The sequence below is a fragment of the Xiphophorus maculatus genome, chromosome 5 (assembly GCF_002775205.1).
Source record: "Xiphophorus maculatus strain JP 163 A chromosome 5, X_maculatus-5.0-male, whole genome shotgun sequence".
Lineage (NCBI taxonomy): Eukaryota > Metazoa > Chordata > Actinopteri > Cyprinodontiformes > Poeciliidae > Xiphophorus > Xiphophorus maculatus.
Genome location: NC_036447.1, coordinates 17,852,429 through 17,878,170, shown reverse-complemented (window position 1 = coordinate 17,878,170; position 25,742 = coordinate 17,852,429). Strand labels below are relative to the sequence as shown.

General features: G+C 38.4%; 1 protein-coding gene across 9 annotated transcripts in view; it reads right to left on the bottom strand.

Moving 5' to 3' along the window:
• LOC102237360 (catenin delta-1-like) overlaps positions 1-22,905 on the bottom strand; it is a 32,834-nt gene extending 9,929 nt beyond the window's left edge. For 4 of the 9 annotated variants that reach the window (XM_023334558.1, XM_014470250.2, XM_023334559.1 and 1 more), the window contains exons 1-13: positions 22,631-22,905; positions 12,655-12,802; positions 9,290-9,364; positions 8,809-8,931; positions 7,719-7,999; positions 7,490-7,580; positions 7,090-7,280; positions 6,765-7,011; positions 6,539-6,610; positions 5,736-5,886; positions 4,502-4,703; positions 1,158-1,275; positions 864-1,020 (exon numbers count right to left, since the gene is read on the bottom strand). In XM_023334558.1, the coding sequence (XP_023190326.1) occupies positions 864-1,020; positions 1,158-1,275; positions 4,502-4,703; positions 5,736-5,886; positions 6,539-6,610; positions 6,765-7,011; positions 7,090-7,280; positions 7,490-7,580; positions 7,719-7,999; positions 8,809-8,931; positions 9,290-9,364; positions 12,655-12,795 (1,849 nt within the window). In that variant the 5' untranslated portion in view covers positions 12,796-12,802; positions 22,631-22,905. The other 5 variants (XM_023334555.1, XM_023334560.1, XM_023334563.1 and 2 more) reach the window with 5 other exon arrangements.
• Positions 22,906-25,742: the final 2,837 nt, after the last annotated feature.

The window sequence follows — 25,742 nt, the reverse complement described above, 5'->3', positions numbered from 1 at the left end:
CTACCAACACAGATGACATGCGCCTTGTATGTATTCAAGGATCCAAATATTTAAAGGGATTGAAAAAGTAACTTTTTATGATCTCGCTGTATCATTCACAGGTGACGAATATGGTTGTATTTTCAGAAATTTTTCTGTTATGACATTCCTCTAAGATATTTTGTTTTATGATATTTTAATGTTTTCTGAACAGGTTGTGGTTGAAAATGAGAATTTGTTCTCAATCATCTTATCTGGTTAAATAAATGTTAACTAATAAAAGCAGATGTGTCTTTTTTCATTACCAACAGATTTAGCTTAGTAAAAGAAAACAAACATCAATTAGCTCAGAGAAAGCAAACTAACATCAGCCCGACCCTTTAACTAACTCCTCAGTAGAAACAAGATGTGTATTAAACTGTTTGTTTCTACATGTGCTGTTAGATGATCATGACATGTAAAGTTTCTATCAGCAGGGATCTTTTTAAACAAAAAGAACTTTTACTCTCAGAAAGAGAGAAATTTAGGATCATTCATTAATGATCAAAAAGTAAACAAGTGAAAAATAACTAATTAAAAAACTCACCATTTTTGTATGAACTCAGTTAACATGAATACAGATACGATAAATATCAGCTTGTGTTCCAGCAAAAAAAAAGCTGCAGCTGAAACAAATCAATGCTCTCAACGAAAAACCAGCAGAGACCACAGACGATGAGAAGAGATTGCTGGCATTCCTCAAACATCAAGTAGTTTTGTTTGTTGAGGCGTGTGTGTTGGTATCAGTTGAGTTGGAATGTGTAGTCAGTGATATCACCCTAAATGCCCCAGAAACTGAATGAGCACACACAACACACGACTCCATGTCACTCTGTGACACCGACCTTTGCCCTTGCGGGAGCTGAAGCAGCCAGCCCTCTGGCTTGAGGGGGCAGGGCCCAAGTTGGCTTGTTTGCTCTCATCGTAGGCCTCGAAGTTCGGTATTTCTTTGTGCACATGATACGACAAGTTCCTCAGCAGACAAATACAGTTCTCAGTCAACTGCGGACATAAAGAAAACAAGGTGCAGGTGTAAAAAAATTTTTTTTTTAAATAAAAAAAATTGTAGGATACACAATTAGTTTTAAATGCAGAATTTTGAACATACTGATTGTAAATCCAGTCAATCTTGCACGTACCTTATTGCTGAGCTCTTTACAGTTAATCTGGGACTGAACGATGTACATGAGGGAATCGACCAAACCGGAGCACTCTCTCAGCTTCCGCCTCGCCTCAATTCTCTCTGAACTCACGTTCCTAAAATCAGACACGAAAAGAGAAGAATGAGGCAACTGAGAAATGAAAAGCCGTAAAGAATGGGGAAAAAAAAAAGAGTCAGTTTTGGTCACAACATGAGCCGACAACAATTACAGCTGTGTCTGAACATGAACAAAAGTTGTTTGAATGAAACTCCATTTAAATCTGCAGTTTCACAAAGAAGAGTACAGTCAGAGTACAGTCTGACAAGATCCGGTTACATCTCTGACTCATTCTCACTTAAAGCTCAAACTGAACTGTGTGTGTGTCCTTGACTAACTCAGTTAGTCGAAGAACATAAAGGAAGCAGGATAAACCAGAAAACTGCAGCCATTCAGTGTTGTATTTCCCAGCGACAGACGGCCGTTTCGGCCGACACCAGGACACAGTCCCTCTAACTGCGAATACGTACAAGTCGCGAAGTTCACTAGAACTATGGAGGGACAGAAAGTAGCACAGCTTTATCCTCGTTTGTTTTTATTATCATGTGCCAGTGGATGAGCAGAATACACCAAACAGCTGTGCATACTGCGCATATGCACTTTCACACTTGCGGAATACTACGCACCTTTGTAGGTGATGTTATGGAAAAGTTTCACTCTGAGACATGGTTTCAAAAGTTCCACTGTGAGAGAATTTCGTCGTTGGTGTCGCGTAAACGGGCGGCTGGATTGCATCAAAAATGTTGCTATTTAATTCATCAGTGTCTCCGTGTAACGAGGCCTCAGAGTGGAACTTTTCTGTAACATCCCATGAGGAGGTGTGAAGAAATCTGCAGGTGTGAAAGTGCACTTGCACAGAACGCACAGCTGTAGGGTTTGTCCTATCTCTGAGCGGGAAGATGACAACAAAAACAATGGCTGATAGCATTGTGCTGTGTTGTGCTACTAACCTGTTCAGCTCGGCACAATTCCTGATAAGGAATATGTGTGTGTTACATGAGCACTTTCATTGAAGGGAGACGGGCTACTGTTTGCAATGTGGTGGAAGCTAGTGAGGGAGAAGCTAAGAATCAAAAAGCGAATGCTTGTTCGATGACATGCTGAAGTCGCAGCTCCATATTGTGTTGTCGAAACGTGGTACTTTTACCTAATTAAGATCTGGAAATGTAGAATTCAAGGCAAGATTAGCTGCGATAAATCTGACCTGGAGAAGACTCACTGGTTTCTGAATATATGGAGATAATCTTCCAACTTTACTACTCTCTTTTTTATTGTTATTTGGAATCAAATTAAAAGCTAAAATAACTTTTAGAACTTTTGGTAATTGTACTTGGAGATGCAAAATTTCTGCTTCTTCAAAACTCTGCTATGTTCGAGTAGAAGCTGAGTAAATAAACCAGTTGCCATCAGCTGTTTGCACCAGCTTCAAACAGTTTTCATCCCTGTTCAAAAATTTTAATTAATAGCCGGGTTGGAATACCTGGAAACTGAGAACTATATCACATGTCTAAAGTTGTTATTTTGAGTGAAAGTTCACACAAATCACAGAAAAAGTTTAATAAATTAAAGCAAAGTTGTTCATCTGTATTTATTTGAGCTTTCAAGCCTGTCAGGAAGAATGATGGTTTTTGGAAATCTTGGAAGCCTTTTAAACAGAGTTAAGATGGGAATTTAGATCCCCTAAGGAATAAACCCTGAGATTGGTTCTTACAGCTAGTAATCCAAACCATACCTCTCACATCCATCTTATAGCAAAACCAGATTCTATAAGTTGAACTATTAATGTCTCATTTTCATCCCCAATTCACTCGATTCATTCTGGAGCATCAGGCAGACAGTCAAAGCTCAACATGATGTTGGTCCTACTTGATGCTGAGCACAAATCTTTAACCAACAAGACTTTTAAAGTCTTCAAGATAACATTATTTACATACTTCTCCCATGAAGCAGAACAGCTCTAATTAACCGAGCTGTTGAAGCGAATCCACTGATAACAGACCCACTGGCCTGCTAATACTGTTTACGGTGTATAGGCCATTGCCCCACTGTTCTCTGCTATTTCCTGTAACAACTTAAATTCCTTTCTTCCCGTTCCTCTGATTTATTTAAACATTGTGGCAGACCTCTTCCAAATTTAACAAGCAGCAGGGCTCTGAAAGAATTGTCAGCAACACACCAACTCAATTGCGAGGTGTAATAACAAGGATACTCTTTTTTTTTTTTTCTTCTTTTTTACTTATACAAATCTTAAAAGTGTGGCGTTCATTTAAGCTCAGCTCTTCTGTTAATACTTTATAGAATCAGGAGTTGATATAAACCTGGTTTATATCAAAACTCTCCACTGCTCTTTGAAATCGATCAGGTTCAATCAGAATCAATGGAAAGAATCTGTGGAAAGCCATTTTCAGGCTTCAGTCACAGATTCTCAGTTAGTTTTGGATCCAGACTTTGACTGGGTCAGTCTAATCTTAAAGCAGGTTCGCTTTGATCTTAAACCTCTCCACTGTAGCTCTCTCTTGTCTGAAGTTGTTGTTTAGAGTGAAAGTTCACTCTATATAACTAAGGGTGAAATAACAATGGAGGAGAGAGAAAGATGTGCATTTTGTTGCTGGAAAAACAGCAACAAAATGCTGTTTTTCCAGCATTTTGCTGGAAGTCGCTGGACTTTTAACCTCTGTCTCAGTCTCAAGTCTTTCCCAGCCTCTAATAGACTTTTTGTTCCAAGATTGACCAATATACTCAGGAAAAACAACCCCATAACATGATGCTGCCCTCTCTATGTTTTATGGTAGAGAGGGTGGGTTCAGGGAGATGTGTGGTGTTAGAGATTGTGAACAGTAGTATTTATGGGGATTAACATAAAATAACATCAGGTGACGTATGAAAGTAATTGGTAGAACTTAGGGTGATCCGCACTTTTTGACTTTGTTTGGTAAAACCTTTTGAAAACTAAGCAACATAAATACACACTTGTAGGATCAAATGTTGCAGAAAAATTATTCATTACATAATTACTCTAGTCAGACTATGTTTATGTAGACAAAACATTTCCTGAAGAGCAGCAGAGCTCAATCAGATTAATGAAAGCTTGTAAATTTTTTGCATTCCAACTATGTTCTACAAAGCTTTATAAAAACACACCCAGGTCCTCTGCTGTGTTAACTTTCTTCCTTCGTCCTATCAATCTGCTTAACCAGACTCCTTGTTGTTTTCCTGAAAAGATCAGGTCTCCCCTCCATTAGCGGCAACTTTGATCTGCGTTCTTCCCTTTCCTTCCTTCATACCTCAGACAGCCCGCTGTATTAGTGAGCGCCGTGTCCCACTCGGGAGTTCTGGGCTTGCCGTTTTCTTCGCCCCCTCCAGCACCGTTGGTCGTCCGCTCCCAGCCCGAATGGGGAACCATGACCTCGTCACAGAGAGCGTGCAGCGCGTTATCCACAATCTCCATCTTCACAGAGTCCTGGGACGACAGGTTCCACAGAGTCCCTTTGGGGAGGACACACCATTTTATGGTTAATGTGTGAAAAGACGAAGTTTAGTCTTGTTTTAAAGTGTCACTTTAAAAACAGAGATAATTGGAAAGCTACAGGACACCTACAAATTTTGAATTACATGAAATATGCTTGTATAGCATTATTAAAACAATAATAGTAATCCACAACTTCTGAATAACCATTTCTATTGTTTCATAGATCATTTATTTTGTTATGCATCAGCATCTTTTATTCCTATTCATCGGTTTTTGCTGAGAGTTTATTATTTTATCCAAGGTACACGTTCCAAAGACCGTCTACAACCCACATTTATCAGCTACTGTAAGCAGCCAATATAAAAATGAAACAAAGCTCATTACATACATCTATTCAGCATTTTATATCATGATCCATACTGTCTCTATAACAAAATAACCTAAACAATCCAATTTGGAGAGAAACAGCCTGCAAGAATGTGATCTTTTTTAGGTCACTGAATTCTGTAATTTAACTAAATATAACTCTCATTCTTGTCCCTGTAATTCAGTTCAGTTTTTTACACCCTTGTGTTTTTCTCATTCAATCTTTGTTTTGCTCATGTGCATTGACTACAGAAGAAAATGATCAGTAGAATGAGCTTTACCACAAATGAAAAACCTACAGAGAGAAAAAAAAAAGTTCTCAGTCTTTTGATCACAATAGTAGGGCAAAGCAGAAGGAAGACTTTTAATGTAGCAAGGAAGTGGAGACAAGAACATAATGGATTTAATGGGCTTGAAATAAATGACATAACCTGCAACAAGTTTCTGATCCCTGTATGTACAATAAAACTACTAAACGAAATGCAAATTTCAAACAGAAGGAGATCTAGCCAGCTGCCAGATTAGTGGAGGAAATATTGCCAAGTTTCTGCTCTTTCAACTGCATTCAATCATTTATTTTGAAAGAAAAGCAGCTTTAAAAATAAATTATTAAAGAAATTACAGTACAGTCCGGATCTCCAGACCATATGAAGCCTGTCTTTTTTTAATAAAATATCTCTAACCTGTGATGATCTCTGTGAGGTCCTGATCGCGCGTCTTTCTCAGCAGCCTGATCAGCGCTGGAACTCCATCGCAGTTCTTAATGGCAATTTTATTGTCTGCATCTTTGCCAAAAGAAATGTTCTTTAGTGCTCCACACGCTGCAAAGTGAACCTGTAACACAGAGCCAGGGACACCTTTATGAGACACTAGTGATTACTCTGTAAACAAAAGATTAAACGCAGGTAAAGGAACCAGAATGTTGTAACCCAGAGTTATGCTGCACATAGTGTATAACACACTTCTCTCTCACTCTAGATGCACAGAAATGTGGAGTTATGAACCCACCTTTAATCCCAACCAGAGTGCCTCTGATTTGAACCAATACATGAATTTTCCAAGAAATATCTGATTTGAAGATTATTAAAACTGGTTTCAGACACAAATTGTACAATATATTGAGATTTATTACACTACATTCTGTAGAAAAAGAAACAAATGTTGCAACATTGGCATCTATATGAAAGTAATCAAAAAATAAAGACATTCGTATGAATTAAGCTCAAAATCATAGTAAGACCATGTGTCACCAAATAATTCAAATTTATAGCTTTAATTCCTTTTGTACAAACACAGAAGGTTTCCATCTCGCCAAATTTACCATGTAAACACACTGCCTAAGACATTTTATTGCACTCAGTTTAAAGAGTAAAAGCAGTGCAGTAAAAGCTCGATCCTTTTAGGCATTAATTTGGCTCCACTTAGCTCAGGCATAAATAACTTATGAAGCAGACAGGAAACCAGTTGGAGAGAGTGTAATTCTGACCTCTCTGTTAGGGTTGTCAAGCATGGACACAAGGGCAGGAATGCCTTTCAGTCGGCGGACATCAGACTTCACCTGCAAATCAAGGAGGTTGATGTTATTCATGTGCTTCCTTATATTTCACCAGGCTCAGTGGTGTGCACAAACGCTTTTAAGGTCAGGTGCTCACGTGGATAAAAAGGGCACCACATGGAGAAGGTCATCTTCATGATTAAAAAAAAAGTCTTACTTTGTCGTTCTTAAAGGTGAGATGCTGCAGGTATGCAGCTGCATTGCTCCTGACTGGGTCCAGTCTGTAGTTCAGCATGGCGATGACCTCTGGCAGCTCTGGCTGACGCCATCCACTGGCTGGTGGTCCTTTCCTCATACTCAGAGTGTCCAGTGAAGCCACGCTGCCCCTCTCACCCTTTGCCAGAGGTGCCCCGGCACCATAATAGTAAACCTCTCCTGCACCATCTAAAGCACCTTCATAACTCCTGCAGAGGGAGAACAAGCTTGTCTAAGTTACGGCAGAGAAAAAACAAATTTTTGTCAAACCGTACTACCACACTCACCCAGTCCTGCGCGGCGGAGGGCCATGTGGGAAGGCGTGGTTGAGGGGCATGGTGTTGTAGTGCATTGGGTGTCCCATGCCGTAGTCTGGCTCGTCGTAGCCGATGCTGCGCTGGTCATCCTCCAGACCGTACGGATCTGCGACAAACCGGGGAATGGACGACAGCTCCATTGCACTTCCCAGTCGCCCAACCTGCGAAAAGACAGAAATGGAAATGGGGATGGAAATAACGCATTACAGTAGCTGCAGACCAGTTATTCCAGTAAATTTTGACACACTGCAGCTGGCAAACAAATCATCAATGTTAACTTAGCAGGTGAAACCTGCAAGATCAGCATGCCAAAGCAAGATTCAGTTAAAACAAGCCCTGAAGCTAATGATGCAGTGACTGTTGAACACACTTGTGGTTGGGCAGCATATGGGTCCAACTGGTTTCTGCTAGGAGCTCGGTAGCTTGGATCCAGGGTTCTGTAGCCGTCTGGGTGGATTGGTCTGATAGAGAATAGAGTGGAGGGAAAACTGAGTCGAAATGAATCCATTTAAACATTTGAACGCAACAAGCTCAAAATGCAGCAACTACATCACTAAAATCTGATAAGAGGAGGGCAGATTTCAGTAAACTCCTGTTACCTGTAGCGATCGTCCATCCGAGCCCCCCTGCTAAGGCTGGAGTATGGCTCAGACGGAGGTCCTCCACGGTAGTCGTCATAGCCCCCCGCGGGGCTGTAGTGATAATTGCGGGGCACGGTATGGGTGGGGTACTCCATGGGCACGGCGCCACCAGGGCCCTGTCTGTAGACCATGGGTGGGGCGTAACCCCCAACAAGAGAACCGCCTCCATCCACAGACAGAGTGTCCGACACAGAGGGGATGACTGTGCGAGTAGTGGTGGTCTTTACAACTTTCTTCACCTAAAAAGGGAATAAAGGGAGCGAGTGTATTACCGTGTTTTTTGTTAACACACCTAGCCCTAAAACAGGAGCTGTGTTCTTTACACTTGTTGACATTTTGTTAAGGATTGGCCTGGTTTTATTTAGTTTTTAAAGGAAGCTGATTGTCTGGGTTTTATTTACAGGTATCAGAGTAAAGAAGCATGAATTCAAAAGCTAAATTTTGATAAATCCCAGATCACAACTATGAACTATGTTGTGCTAATATATTACAAATCACATAGACTAATTGCAACATGAAAAAGACATCGTGTAGCTGCTGCGAGAGGTTTAGTCAGTTCTGTTTGTGTTTTCATACGCTACTTTAATCAGTAACGTCTGAAAATCATGCTGGAGAAAACATTCTCAAACATTTCAAAACAAAATAAAATCCCTGTCAACATTTAATTGCAACAGACACAAAATGGCACACAGATACACCAAGAAATTAAAATATGCTTCCCAACAAGGCTCTTTTTGTCAGATTAAAAGTATCTTTTGAAAACAATCTTTAAGCAGGTATTAAACTTCTCTATTCAAACTGTTTTATGAGTCTGATGTAATGATGTAATCTTAAATGTTGTTTTAATTAGCTGAAAGTAAAAAAAAAATCATCATAGTTAATAGAAAGAAATTCTTGAAAGCATCAGTCTATGTGAACTGCATTTATATGATGTTCTTTAAATGAGTTACTGGAATAAATGAACTTTTGAATAATGTTCTAATTTTCTGAGATGCACCTGGACTCTTCGATTCTAAAACACGCCACTGACATTTGATATCCTCCTTACCGTGGTTTCTGTGCGCCTTGTAGTCCCATCGTCATCCATCTCCACGGAGATTACCGGGGCCAAATCCTGAGGCTCCTCCATTGTGAAAGTCTCCTGCATCAGCTGACCAGGCTCCATCCTGAACTACATGCACATGTACACAATGCTCAATTTCAGTCCCAATGTCTCAAGTTGTGAGACTCCATAGGGCCGATTTGATATAATATCATAACATAGCTCAATTTATTGTGTGATGATCAATAAACTATTTACTCTCAAACCAGTTCCAGTCATGAGGGTTAGAGCATTAAATGCAGTCTATAACTTATACTCCATTTGTCCAGTGTGTGGTTTATTAAAATCAGTATCAGCTACTGATATTGTAGAAAGCGTATTATAACTTCTATGTTGCTAAAGCGTATATACAGTAGTTATCCATTGACAGAAAAGGAATGTGATGCTCATTATCTCTAGCTTCAGGTATCAGAGGTCTGATTCTTACATGATGCGTCCCGTTGATGTAACCCTCGTTCAGCGTCAGCCTTTCTAGGTCTGCATCACAAGGAATGCGGCCGTTCTGTTAACAGACAGAAACAAAATCATGTTCATGAGAGAATACCACTCAGCACTAACAAGAAATTGAATTTAATATGCATTTCTAGGCAAACAGCATTTGTGTCACGCCACTAACTACTCAGCAGATGCCTTTATGCATCCAGAACAAGGAGAATGCAGCAATTTATCAGACTACTTTTTAATTTCAGCCACATCTGTGTAGCAAGAAAAAAAGGAATGTTACGAGACCTTTTTTCCCCATCATGCATTACAGACATGTAATCAAAAGACCAGAATCAAAACAAATGGTTTAAAAAATATATACTTACAGTCATGACGATACAACTTAGGTTGCTATATTTAAGAAGGTAAAACATTTTTACCTTAATATGGTTTTTGCTTAAGAATCCATCCTCCCTCAACCTTTCACATTGAGTTACTTTACAATAGATGTTGTGATTACTTTACAATCACAACATCTATTTTATTGGAACTTCCAATGACAACAAACATAGTGATTCATATTTTAAGTGGTAGGAAACTTTATGGGTTTGGCAACTTTTTTACAAATGAAAATGTAAAAACTGACCATCATTATCCAGCAATCATAATGAAATAGTTTGATGTTTGCTTCATTTATTTTAAAATTTATTTTTTTTTATATAAAATGAAAACAAATTTCCCATATAAGACATTTAGGAAAAAAAAAAAATTTTTCCAAACATAACATCTGTGGCTTTAAGCGAATTATATTTATTTGGATTCAGGGTGAAAACAATTCTATAGGTTGAGGTAGTATATAGAGAAAATATGAGAAACTTCAAGGAGGTCTGAATACTTTTGCAGGGCATTGTTGCATAATGATAGTAAAACTAAATGAATGGGCTGTGATGGTGGTATGAATCGATGACAAATGGAGAATTTGTCAGTAATGAAAGAAAGTACACCTGACATGACTGATGATTTTTCAGCCACAGACAGACCTCTGTTCCTGCTGAGAACACATTTAAAAAGAGATCCTTCGTGATTTAAAGTAAAAAAAAACCCAGAAATAAGACATTGTTGGCTGGAAACTGATGACAATAAAGCCTTCAACACACACACACACACATCAGATTAAGCTGCTGGACACAAATTGTTCAGATCAGATTAAGCCACAGACAGAAAGAGAAGCAACTGGGCAGATGGAGACATGTGGATACCTGTCAGTAAAGACTGATATCATGTTGTGTTGCCTTGAGAGTAGCAGAAGCATGCTGGAGCCTTCAGGCAATGTTGACACACAACAACACACAGCAGTGATGGGGGCAACACAAGCAACCTTCCTGATCTGCACACACTCACTATTTAACATCCTGCATTTACAGCAGCACCTTATGACTCAGAACAGCCTTGAAATTACCTGAGAGATTGTCAGATTAAGGTGTGGCTACATGCAAGAGCAGCAGGCTGAGGTGGATTATTATTGGCTAAAGCAGCAACGGTTCCCTGATGGTGAGGAAGCGTGCTAAACTGTTCCGGTACACTAATGGCTTCTCTCAGAAAGTGAAAGAGTTATCGAGCGTTTTAAGTTTGGGTTCAGAGCCAAGTAACCGACTCACCCTGTGACTGACAAGCAAAACAGTGCCATACTTTATGAAATCAAAAGACAGGATCTTATTTTCATTCTTACCCCAACAAGGGATACCCTCCAGCAAGTAAAGACAGAAGAACAAGAGTAATCCGGATCAGAAAAAGTAGGAACGATAAACCAAACATTAAAGCAAGACGTAGTTTTGCATGCACACATTCAAGGACAAGTCGGGACAAAACCATCGGGCGGCGCAGCATTTCCAAAGCCTGACAGCTGGAGGGGAACGATCATTGTGTAACTTAGAGTTCTGGTAATGCCAAAAAAAAGCATATATTTTGGTGCTTTTATTTTTTTTTCCCCCTTTCAGAAAAAAAGTGTTAATTTCTCGTAATATTCTTTACTACACTGGATTTCAAAAAAATGCACTTGAATTTGAGTCCAATATAAATTTCTTATTATTTAATTAGAACTATAATTGTCAAGGAAACCAATTTGCTGGATGATAAATTGTCCCAGTAATTATTGCAATAAACATTAATGTTTTGAGACCAGTTTCAAGTAATATATTGATGGTGGAAAAATAATGCAAGTTCACGCTCTCAAAGATCAATAAATGTTAATTTTGTAAAGAACACTTAACATTCGAACTGGAAGCCAGTTTTAAATATCCAAAAAACGAGACTAAAAACAGTACTGGTAAATATAATGAAAGTAAAAACAACACACAACCAAAATCATAAATAAAATGGATTATGAAGTCTCTGTAGACATAATTGCCTTTCAAAAAATATTAATTAGAAAGGAAATTATTCTTTCCTTTCTGTTCTTTGCACAGGTAATGTCCACAGGTGAGTCTGTGGTTTCCAAAGGTTTGTAGCCTTATTTGTGATATTTCTAGAAGGTCTATATACGCTACACCATAATGCAAAAAATTCTGGTGAGGGATAAACCTGTTGCAATAAGCAAGTAATCACATGGTATGTTAAAATAAGCTCATCTTTCTGATGCTTAATATCTTTGACAGGCAATTTTGCTTAAAGAAACTTCATAATCCATTTTATTTATGGTTTTGACTCAGTGTGGTTTTTATTTACATTTTATTTATTGTTTTTGGGTGTTGTGTTTCGTTTTGGATATTTAGAATATCTTCCAGTTCCAGTGTTAAGTGTTTTGCACATTATTAAAGTTTATTAGTCTTTGAGAGAGCAAACTTGCATTATTATGCATTAATATATTGCGTGAAAATTATCCCCAAACAACAATATTGTCATTTATTGCAGAAATTTCTAATACAATTTATTGTTCAGCACGTTATTGTGACAGTTCCAATCCAAATTATTTTATCATATGTTCCATTCTCATTTTCTCTGAAACTATAGCAGCTGCTGTGGCACTTACACTTCTGATGGAGTCTCTTGATATCAAGATCATTGAAATAGAGCTTGTAATTTTTAAGAAAATATAAATTAGATTTGGGTGTTTTATTTTAAACACATGCTTCAGAAAACCCCTCTGGGGCTTAAGTTTTAAAAAGCATTTACTTGACTTTCTTTAAGGTGAATTCTAAGAGTCACATGTTTTAGCTCCTGCTGTGGTCTGCTACCGTCCAGCACAGATGAGATGAGGGTGATCATGAATGAATGGATGAACCGCTTTAGATCAAAGGGAAGAATCCAAGGAGGACTGAGATGGAAAAGGTGCATGAGGGTACTAAGGGTAGAAGGGTCAGAGGGCGTTACCTGCATGTTGGGGAGGGGGCGGGGCAAGGTGCCGGCACACGACCTCCGCTCCTCCTCCAGAGCCCGGCTCAGCATCTCAAACTGCCTCTCCTGCTCCCGCACGGAGGCCAGCAGGGAGGCCGTACTCGCACACTGCTCCATTCACACACTGAGAGCAGAGCACAGGACAGGACAGGACCGTCACCACACAGCACAGGGACAGATGAGTCCAACACCAGGATTTATCAGAGGACAGACAGAAAACCACCAATGTACACACAGATAAAAAGCAAGGCTCTGACGCAGGGTGCAGCCAGGAATTTAAACAGCAAAGAAGCGATAATGAAGTTTATACTTAATTAGCGAGAAGCTGGAAAATAAAGCAGAGAAAAAGTGATGAAAGTCGAAACAGAAAAAGCAGAAATTGCTAAAACAATTCAAGACAGGGAGTGACATAAGCAGATTATCATCACATTTCAATCTTTCTTCACCTACAGCTAAGCAGGGTTAAAATTAGAAAGTGAGATTTACAACAACAGGGAAGAGCGGCAATTTTCAGCTGCAGCATGTGGAGCTTGTTAGCACCTTTTGGCTTCAAAATAGCACAAACATGAAAAGGGGAGAGAGATGTGAGAGCAGAGAGGGGCTGTGAGCTTCTAAACTTTAAAAGACTGGGGCAATGCATCGAAGCAACAAAAAAGACAGGTTATTTAACAACAACAAAAAGAGTTGTGATTATATATCAATTTCTAAATAAGATATATTTTATTGTAAGGATACTTGTGACATTTAGGTTAGTGGTACAAAGTTACTCGAGTCGTATAGTAAAAGTGTTAAACAGAGAATTTATTTTAGGTACTCCTCAGCCAGAAAGAGTCCACACCAAAGAGTACTGCTGTTATTATCACCTGGAACAATTTTTTAGTTTCCATTAAGCCAATTATTGGTCGAGCTTTTAAAAATCTAAAGTAGCACAGTTGATCCTGATTGGGTGAATTCTTGGAGCATTTCTAGTTTTGCACTAAAATCTGTGTTAAAACTAGAAACAAAGTTAAAGGGTATTGATAGGGTTAGTAGCAGAGAAAATGTCATTAAAGCCTCTCAAAGCAAAAATGAAGCCAAGCTTAATGCGTCAAGTTGTGTTTGAACTTTGTCCAGTGAATGAATGTAGAGCTACATTGTATTTTATGTCTGTAATGACTTTTAAAAAATGCCTCTCAGCAGCCATGACTGTACCTAAAAAAAAACCAACGTTGCGCAACCATAACTCTGGTTAACAATTAACCACCAAGGATCCAAGATAACGCCGTCCATGGCCATCGTCTGAAACTTGGTGGTTGTTCTCAGCTTCTTTGAAAAATTGTGTGAACACACCAGACTGAAGACAGTTGAGTCAAACATAAATGGACCGCTTGACACACGATACCATAAAACTAAATGAGACCCGATACGCCATTTTAAAACAGCCTACCGAGCTATATTGCTGTGAATAATGGAGGCAATCAATCATGTCAAATGCACTCAATTTAACATGTAGCCACAAAGGAAATGCTTGGAAAGAAATTAAGACATGGTTGCTTAGGAAAAACGCAGAGAAAGAAGGGGGTTTTTTTTCTACTGTTAAATAAAGAAAACGCAACCTAAACACATGCCATAGATGGTATAAACCTAAATTACAGAGGCCAGTCCAGCCCAAAGTAAGACCATCACAGTCTTAGACTTTTATCCTGGCGTGGGAGGACAGAGGAATCTGGAAAAGGATTACTTCAGCAGAGTCTAATAAAGGAATGACATGAGCATGGCTCATCTCCAAACCAGGGCAAAAATCATTTTCTGCTTCAAAGTTCATTGACTCATGGATCTCCAATCTGCTGTCCGACCGCATAGACGGGACTGTCTGAATGAAAAAAGACTCCAGTATTAAGTGTGGATGTATGCCAGTTTGAGTGTGTGTTCACATCTGTATACAAGTGATGTGTGGTTGGGTGTCAGAGAGACTGAATAAAGTGGCAAGTTTGTATGCTTGTTACTATTCTCAAATACTCCAACAGAGCACTGGCAACTTTTTTGTGAAGTTAAGTAAAACGTTTTTTCCGTCTGTGTGGGAGGAAAAAATAATTAAAGAAAAAAAAATAGAGACATTTGTGGTCAAAGGCACATTGGAGCAGCAAGAAAACACTCCCGTAGTACCATTGTCATACATTCCAGAGTAAGATTTAGCGTGTCATATCCTGCCTCAGCTGTTGGGAGCTGTCCTAAAAAAATAAAGGGCTCATAATTCATCTTTCATCTGCGTTTGTCTTGGTATTTTAAACAAAAAAGCTGGAAAGAGAAAGTGGGTACACCCCTGTACTGTTTCTTAGGTGAAATATGTAAACAAGAAAACAAGTTGGCTTAAACATATCTCTAAAATAAAACAAAAAGCATGTTTATGTTGAAAAGGCTGTCAGGTGTTGCTGATGAGATCTAGAAAAGCAACTTGTTAATGGGAACGGGTAAGCATGGACCGGTCTTCCTTACCAGGTTTTACAAAGTTTCCATATTAAAACTGACAAAAAAGTTGTTTTCATACCATTCAGGTTTGTGTTTGTCTCAGGTTACAGCAGGTTGCAGTTTTAAAAAGTCCCAACGATAATGTAAACATACCTAGAAAAGGGTTATCTACCTTTTCCATCTTGTTACCGAAAGTTTTACTTTATTTAAAAAATAAAAAGAAGCTGAATGCATTTCTGTTCCAAGGCAGAATCTGCTCTGTTTTGGTCTGAAAATATTCCACTGTAACAGTTATAATGTTTGACCCGAATACACTATTACAACTTTATTATTATGGGAAATAACAAAAAGAAACATTTAAATATCACTTATACAAGGTTCTATAGCAATATTTGTTTCTTTTTAAAATATATAATTCTGGGATTACAATTTTTAAAACGGATTTCAATGTGAATCGGGTGACACAACTTAAACAGAACTTCAGCTTTTAAAAGGCTGCCTACGATTTAAAAAAAAGTATTTGGCTGCTTTGAATAAACTCTAGGTCTATACAAAACGTATTAATCTTTGAGAGGGTGAACTTGTATTATTATATCATTATTATATTAGTTAAAGATGGTCTCAAAATGACAATATTATCGTTTATCGCAATAATTTCTGGGACAATTTATCATCCAGTAAAAATGTATTGTAGTGACAGGTCTAACTATGACGTTAATATAACTAGTTAGTAATTTATACACCAGAAGTGTTGCTTTTGTTTTCAATAAAACCAATTAGTTTATGTTATACAATCTTATAGAGAGATCATGTGGTTTTCTTATTCCATGCAAATCTAGTGAGAATCTGTGAGATAACTTTTTTTATCAAAGTTAAGAGTTGTTACATCTTTCTGACAGAACAAACACATAAAGAATATAAACCTAATTTCCTGTTCCTTCCTTTCTGCTATAGAGAGTTAGTCAATCCCAACAACTTCTAACAAATCTCAACGTTCTTGTGGAAAGATGCACTTTGCTGTGAAAGCTGTAAATGGTTTCCATCACTTAAAGCCTGGGAGTCGGCCACTGCGCTATTATTGGGCCATTAGCAGCACAATCCTCTCTGTTAAAGGGGCAGTGCAGCCATTAACTTCTCAAAGAAGCAATACACCATAACCAGTATATGGCAAATATTTAGTCCCCCCCAAAACATTTTTTGCTTAATGGACTATAACTGTGCCATCTCTTTTATAATATACCATCTCTTCTATTTCAATCATTCTGTCATTGAGGTAGTCCAACACACATCCTGTTCACAGCTGAAATGAAGTTAAAATGCTGTTGTGGCCTGGACAAGAGCTTTGCTGACTCAGCTTCATCTGAATGGTCGCAGAGATTTGGTGAACACCCTGTGGTGCTTTGTGCATTGACCGTGGCCTAAATCCAGATAGTCCCACCTTTACCATCCTGACATGAAACCACAAGGGGCTCTGGTCCTGGCCCACACTACTCCACATGTGGCCATTAAGGCAGACCCCAAGAAAGTGAATGTTTCAAACATGTCCACCTTAACTCACACTCAGGGTTTCATGCAGGCTTTTCAGGAACCTCTGCAAGGCCAACTGCCCCATGTAGACAACACAAGCTCATTTATCTTAGTGGGAAAGGAAATGAGTGGCCTTGGGCGCATGGAGGGAATCTGAATATAACTGAACAAATACCACTAAAGAAAACATGTTCAACCACAAGGCCAACTGCAAACATATCTACATTTTATGTCCCCGATATTATTATCATGCTTTGATAGTGTTATAAATAAGATTACGGTAGTTATCATGGTTATGTTTTGATTGTTTTGAAGTTGGGTGCCAATTTGTATGTGTTGTCTTGCTGTGTAAAAAAGAAAAGCATCCTCTCAGCATCCATTATGATTTTAATATATTCAAAGTATTGATGGAATATAAACTGTAATTCATCTGTGTCATGTCTATAAAAGCATAAAAAAAAAAAAAATAAAATAAAAAACTCAGAACAATTAGTCTTCCTACAATAACAAAAATAAGCTAATGGATGAATATTACTTTAAAAAAAAACTGGCAGTATGATTGGGTTTATTTACTGTCAAGCTATATTTTCTCAGGTAGGTTTATGTTACGTTTATGTCTCATAATAAAAGGTTTTATATTTATTGATTAGCATTTAGAGGTCCAGATATGCGACTTAAAGTAATTGGTGTTGCTAAGAACTTCAATCGATAATGCATAAACTTTAGTTTTCAAGCGATATTTGTGTTTATCACTCTCCAGAATTTGTGAGGTAATGAGATTTATTTATGCAATAACTTTTAACATCACTTTTCTCATCACCACAAGTAACATCACAGCCTATAGCTATGAAATTGTATGTCACTAATAGACATGAAAGGCACGTCCCAGAGCAGCAGTCACTTCCACTAATCACCTGTTCTTCTTTATCTTCAAAACTGTCTCATACTCTGCCTCTTGGTTTCAGTTTAGCTAGTTTCTCTGGCTTCTTTCCAACTAAAACCGACTAACAACCAGTAAATGTCTGACTTGTGTGCAGCGTTGTCACTGATGGCTATTGGCCAAATCTGTTTGTTAATGTCATCTGCATTTCTAAATTAGGGGGTAAATAGCACAAAGTACACTCTCTAGGGAAATGTAAATACCAACCAAAGGTAAGTGACATAGCAGCAAACAGGCACAACACACTCTTGGACAAATAGGTGATAAACATTTAGCAGAAGAAAAAAAACACGGACTTCTTAAACCTAAAATCCTACTTCATCTTAAAAGATTATAAGACCATTTAGTGATCCAAAATCTCTTTTAAAGAGCTATCAGCAAACATGTAGAACATGCCATACTTTGTTGACAAGACTAGAAAAATGAAAGTGGTTTAGTCACCTTTGTCACATAGCTCAGCTAATTCTTGAGGCGGGAGGGTAAAAACAACAACAACCAATGCCAACAAATTTATTAGGGACTTAAAATTAAAACAACTTGGTCAAATTCCCTGAAATCACCTATCTGGAAAACAGCTTTTAGAATGAAAATCGAAATAGTTTCTTGTTTTTGCTCAACTTTTTAGCCTCAGTCTGGGTTAATTATTTTTTAAAGTTAAAGAGTTTAATGTGTTTTTACTGTTACTTAACTTCATTGTTTAGCATATTTTAGACATTAAATCCTTACCAACTGAACAGAGAAGTAAAAGGTGGGTAAAGGTGTGCTGGTCGTTTGGCCCCTTCACCATTTCATATGTGAAACTTAACGTTGTGCTGACCTCACGTTAAGTTTTAGGAGGACAGAGCCGTGGTGGGGCAGTCCGTAAGTTACTAATGTTTATATGGACAATATTGTAATACCACATGTTTAATACTTCACTGTTGCGGATATAGGAACATTACAGACATTTTTAGATCCCATAAAAACACAGTGTCTGCATTTAAATAATTTATATTTTAATTATGGACTATATCAGAATTTTGAATATTTTTAACAAACATACAATTTGACTCCAAGCAGCAGCCAGGACAAAACAATTTATTTAAATCATTTTAAAACTATGTCCTAGACCTAGAAAGTAAAACAAACATGAATCGACGTAGCTTTTGCACTGTCCATTTGATTCCTAACCCAAATTTTCTCACAGCATCAGAAATCAAATAATGATATCAACGACAAGAAGTGGTGTATTTGTGCTTTTTGCTGGTTTAGCTGACAAATATTTCTAAACCATTGTTGCACATTTTACAAATCCTTCTTCTGATCTTATTGGGTTAACATTTAGAAAAAAGTTGTTAAGAGATCTAAAAATACGCTGCATTCTGACTTTTTATTTCTAAATGACGGACTTTGTTCTCAGCCATCACAAAAGAATAAAACTTCAGCACAGATCTTACAACATGAATCAAGTCAAAAGTTACATTACAGAAATATTATTCATTTTGGTCCACTGAGAGGCATCTGTTAATTGTACAAAGCTAATAATGATCTACATATTACATTATGCCTTGATTTCTCAATAACCCTAAAGAGAAATGTCTATTAACCTGATAAGCCCTTTGATTTAATGATTTGTTTAAAGTCCAGGACCACCTTCAGCTCAGGGAAAAGAAATCAGAAGCTAGCACCCACTGACTAGCTGAAAATAAATTAGCTTCCATTGATAGTACAGTATCCATCAATACTTCAACATCTGAGCAGAAGCCACTAAATCCACTGACCACCATTGAGATTATGTAACCGTTGCTTTGTGTAGAAGCTGGTTAGCACCATGTCATTCTAGGCTGCAGTAAGTAGTGGTAAGAAATAAAGGAAACATATCAACACAGCAAAACCATGTGATTATTGAATGGAGTATAAACAGGGAACTGGTAAAGATATTAGTGGCTGCAGCGTTTAATAGCTAGTTAAAAATTAACACATTCTGAAGATAATATTTTCTCAGAATTTCCCCACTGTGGGATAATAAACTATCTTTCTATAGAATTACATTATTTTAAATCACTTTAAAATTCGCCAAGCATTTCAGCTTGCGTTGAATTAAAACTGACAATGATTTACTACGTTTAATCTGCGAACAGAGAGTGATCGCTTGTCGACAAGAATGTTTGCGCAACGGCTGCCGAACAAGTCGGTGGTCAACTTTTCCAAGAAATCTACCACGAGCTCCCAGGGAGGCAACCGAGCAGAGGTTTCACTTCACCGCTGCGTTTATCTGCTCACTTTGATCCACTCTGCGTTTACCATCACATACAGAACACGCAGAGGCAACCAACACACTCGACTTTCAAGTAAAAACAGGCTGAAGGTGTGATTGGTGGAAATGTAGATCAAGGGAGATAAATCAAAAAAGGAGAAACAGACAGCAAGGAGGAGCAAGCATAGCAGAACTCCAGCCTCAATGTGTGTCAGAAGAGGGACACACCCATGGTGCGCCCTGCAAGTCATTCATTACACACTAGCAAATGATAGCCCTGCTTAAAACACCCGACCAGCTAGGAAAACTTCGGTCTCCACAGACAGAACGGCCAGGAATCATTCCAAGCAACAAAAGAAGTATCTAAAGAAAGGACGTTGTGTCCATTTTCTCTTTCAGTGGCCACTCCCTTCTTCCCTCATTTCAAGAGGGGACATTTTTAAGCGTGCCCAAACTTGTCCTCAATCTACTCCATTTGTGTTCCAGCAGGTTGCAGCAATAACCACTATAGGGTGAACACAGAAATATGCAAGGCATTTCTATGCTTCACTGATCAGCTGATTGTAGCAAAGGGGGAAAAAATAAGTAAACGAGAAATTATTTAATTGCAAGTGCAGAAACAAAGTTTCAGGTTTGCTGTGTTGCAGTCTAGGCAACCAAACAAATCCTACAGAAAATTACATTCCACTAAAGTACAGAACCAAGAACCACTAAAGAAAACGACACAAAAACCTCTGAAAAAGGCACTGAGAGCAACTTCTTTCTTCACGAAATGAAAAGAAAAATCAAGTGGCATCAGATTTTAGAGGTTGTATGATTTCTCTTATTTTTGGCAAAACACAACGAGCCATTGCTCCCGCTAGCGTTAGACTCACACGTTTGTTTTGGTTGTGTTTACCCAGAATGCCCAGCGTTATAGCCCACTTTCTGCTTTTGGAGCGGCCTCCGGTCTGCTTAACATCCACATAATGCATTCAAACCGCACCAGAGTTCACTTCAACCAAACACAGACCTATGTTTTTAGGTGGACCAAAATTAGCTCTTTTGGTCTACATCAGAATTCGATTCCCCATTCGCATCTCCCAAACGAACGGACTTTGTAGACATACAAATCAGTTTAATTAACACGGACTAAACAAGACTGGTGTGAATACACTCTTAGGAAACAGAACACACTCTAGATCAAATAATCTAGAATCTAGATTACCACAGAAGCAGCAAAGAGGCCCAAGGTATCATTGGTGCAGCTCAGGAGGGAGAATTTGTCTGCAGGACAATGGTGGTGGCAGCATCAGCGAAAATGGTCAGACTTGACGGGTAAATGGATGCAGCCAAATAAACAACAATCTCAGAGGGTTAAAACTTTCAAACCACTTCAAACTGGAGTGACCCCCTTTAACATACCGTACATCCACACTAAACCTTAATAAAAGTCTCGACCTAGAACCAACCGAGGCAAGACTTGAAAATTGCAGTTCGCAAAACCTCTACATTCACTCTCAGGGAGTCTGAACTATGTTGCAAAGATCACCTGATAAATATAGCAGCCTTCTAGATGCTGCTGACGGCTGTGAGGTGTTTCTACAAAGTATTGTCTCAGAGTTGCTAAATATAAATGCACGCCACACTCTGCCACACAATGCAATTGTGTATCTCTTTTTTTTTTGCCTAATAAAATCCCAGTTAAATAAATTAAAGTGTCTAGTTCAAGTTGGAATGAATACTTTAGCAAGGCACTGCATATCCAGGCAGATTTCCTGTCTGTATTCAGACTCAAAAAAAAAAACTGTAAGTGAAGGTAAAACTAAGCCTCCACACTAAATGAAGCAACACTCCTGTTGTCACCACGCCCCACCGGTCCAGACCCACACAACAGGTTCTTAGACTTGAAACGCCGTCTCCCTCTCCTCTGCCTACCCCACCACATCAAAAGACAGCAGCTGAGATTTCACACCAGACTTTAAACACAGACCAAAACGTGAACAAAAATCAAAGGCAATCAGACACACAACAGGAGGATAGTCACCTGAAAGCTCGGCGCAGGTTAACCACCCACAGAGAGTGGGCGTTTCAGGGCACACAAAGGGCGAAATTGATAAGCAAGCTGGACTTTGACTTTGAGTTTACGGTCTAGTATGCGGTAAGGCGTCCCAGGGGACTTCCGTGTACTCTCACCTGTCCTTGATACACAGGAAATCCCGGGGAAAGAGGCGGAGAAATCTTTTTTTTTTTTTTAAAATAGCGTTTTTCAAACGCGTCAATCAGTGAAGAGGCGATGTTTTACGTGATAACACCACGCAAGTCTTTCATTTGTATTAAAACTTACCAACATAACGTGTAGAGTTTGTTCTCTTTTCTATATAATTGCCGCTTTCAGGTCAACGTAGTTTAATACAACTTTCGAGTTATTCATCAACGAGACGTAGACGTTGATGCTAGCTCAGTTAGCTCCACGCTACGCCGCTAGCCTGTTCAGGCAGCCAAGTTCAGCAAACCAAAAGTCGCTTCCGCTCCCACCACCAACAAACCCCAAACCAGCCACAAGCAAAACGAAACACTGCCAGAATTGCCATTACCCATGTAGTAGACACTTTCAGTAGGTTTCTTTCTTAAAAGTCCATAAGTGTTTGATGGCTTCGGGCCTAGCCAAGCTCTCTTGTTTGACACAATCCGGGGGAGCCCGACCCCTCCGGGCTGCGTGAAGAGTTTGGGTGAGACAACAAAAACACGTCGGCGCAGGGCGATTTTACACCCGAGAGCTGCGGAGAGGAACCACGGTGAATACCGGAGAAAACACCCACCTATGCAGCGCAGTGTTTTTCCTTTCCTCCTCGCCTTCGCTGTCTACTTGTCTGTCCTCTTCCTCTCCGCTGGGGGGAGGAAGATGTGGGGGCCAGCGACAGATAAGAAAGCGGGATAGTTCAAAACGATACGAGCCAGATCCAGGGTGGATTTATTCTAAAGTAATTAGGGTTATGGTGGTTTCTAAATTTCACAAATGATCCAATAAACAGAAGAAACTTTTTGTCACTCCTATGGGAAAGGTCGGCGTGGCTCCTCACCTTCCCACAGGACTCCTCCCCTATGACTATGTCACATCCAATACAATGGAAGAAGTCCAACTTCGGCTCAGATCATTTTCCAGAAGCTTCGCATACAGGTGCAACTCAGTTAATTAGAATATGTATTTTTTTTAAAAGTTGATTTCTTAGACACAATATATTTTCCGCGATTTACTGCAACAGTGCAGCGTGGCATGGAGGTGACCAGCCTGTGGCTCTGCGGAAGTGTCGCGGATTCCCAGGTGGATTTATTTACAACTTCTATTTTTTTCATAATCCTCTCACTGGACCTCAAGCAACTTCCAACTTCACAACACCCTGGAGTCTTGGTTTGCAAAGGAAACACAAAATGAACTTAAGGGCTTCGTATCACCTTTTTTTCATCATCACTTGTCTTGTTTTTGTGTTTTACTTCTTCCTTGTTTTTTTTTTAATTATTATTTTTGCAGCAGTTAAATTTGGTTTTATTTTCTGGCTCTCCAAAAAAATAGCATAGAGTTTACACGTTACAGCCTTATATTTTTCTATTCCTGAAACTTTAGAAGAGAAATAAATATTTACTGATCTACCTAAACTTTGTAGAGTTCAGATGTTGCCACCGTGTGGCCGAAATGAGGAACTTCTCCAGAGGTTCCACCTGTCGAGGATAACGCCTTTACTGATCTTACAAAAAGCATAACCAAATTTCTTAAAATGGGTGTTAAATATGACATTTTTAGAAGTACTCATCGAATATAACGTCATGCTTTCTGCAACAACCAGCCTGCTGAGGATCTTCATGATCTTGATGTGACCTAAAATGAAAATTTGTTTGACACCCCTGCTTTACAGGAAAAACGGGTCTAATTCATCACCTGCTAATTACATTGGATAGTTTGGTTACATTGTGTTGAAGTCGTATCCAATTATCATTTAAAAACAACTGATGCTTTGTCATCTTGAGCGATCACGTGATATCAGTGGAGAGGAAGAACTTAATTTTACCAGTGAGAAGCTGCCGGGATTTGGATTTGTGCGGTGTCCATGTTGTTTTTCACTGAGCTGCAGGTTTTCCTCTGGAAGGACGAAGTTGAGCTGTGTCCTCTTGGTGCCTCTGCATTTCATCCATCTCCTCAGCGGGAGCATTAATGGAGCTATACTTGACACCTAAGTGTCAAACATTGTGGAAATGTCTAGCAGCTATCTGAGGGCCTCCTACTGACCTGTCATTTTCTATGTATCTTACTAAGTTTTCTGTAAGTTTCCCAGGGCGAATTCTCAATTTTTCTGCTAGAGATTTCTCTACACCCCTCTCTAAACTGATTAGTCTGATCTCCTCAATTAAGGCCTCATCAAAAGCAGCAAAGATAACCAGTTTGGATTATTACATTATATATTTACTTGAAGGAGATTGTCATCGCTATTTTCTTACCCCTATGAGAAGAAGTTCTGTGAACGGTGAAATAAATGTTTTAAAGATTAAAACTATTTTAGAGAGAGGAAAAAATGTCGTCATCTTGGTAATTACCGGTATATGAAAGTCTTCTGAAAAATATTCTCTCCTGTAAGGAATCTCCTGATTCCCATGAGTTTTGAAAACATCTTATGCCCAGATGGCCAAACGTGTGTTTTTTATGTTGTTGTTGTTGTTGAAGCACTTAATTGGAAATAGATAACTGGGAATTAAATAAAAGAGATTTAATGTTGAAGTTTACTAAGTCTTTGAACAGTTCGAACATGTAAGAATTGTTTGCATTTAAATTAAGCAGTTTAAAAAAAAAAAAAAGAATCACACAAGATTAAAGAACTTTGTTCCGTCCTGAAAATTTCACTTTTATAACAGTCAAAAGAAAGTGGTAAAGATTTTCTGTAGCATTAAATTTAAGAAACACAAAACTGATGCTGATTTTAAATCATTTTTGAGATCTCTTTGAAATGTGTACATTTAACTGTGAGCAGGATCCTGAAGAGTAGAGTTCAATTGAAGTATTAAAAAATACTGCATAAAATATAATGATTAAAAGCATATAACTAAAAGAGACTGTCCTAACATTCTTGACGCTTTAGTAAATTTGATAGTTTGAGCAAAGATAAATGTTGACTGATGTTTTTTTTACTGATTACATTTTTTGACAAACTGTAAATTTTGACACCCCCCCCCCACACACACACACACCCCAACACACACACACACACACATACACACACACACACACACACACACACGCACACACACACACACACACACACACACACACACACACACACACACACACACACACATATATAATGGACATTGACATTGTTCCATTGCTGTTGTAAAATTGTCATTTCATTGTTTTAAAAATGTTCTACAAATTGTCACAAATGTTCTACGAATTTTTCTACAAATGTTTAAAAAATGAAAAATAAAACTATTTCAAATATGAAATTATTCTCGTGTAGAATAAAAGATGGAAGAAAATATTATGTAAAACATTATTTTGAATCAAAATTACAAATAGTAGCATAAAAACACATTGATTCTAACATGGGTCAAAAAAGACCCATTTTCGGAAGAGTGTAGAGTCCAGTTACTTACGGATCAGAGGGTTAAAATAAACAGAAAGAAATATTGAAGACACAGCTTGCAAAAAAACAAAACAATTAAACAGATAAATATAAGAAACAAAACAAGAGGTTAGTTAGGGCCAAGTCACCACGTGCATGTTCATTAGATTTATGACACCATATTATGATATTTCACATCTCTACCCTATTGTGTCTAAAGTCCATCCTGCTATGTCCTTGTTCACCTTGTCATTTTCCTGATTTATCAAAATAAACAAATTATTTTCTAAACGTTTGTGTGATTCCTTTACAAATAATTGAG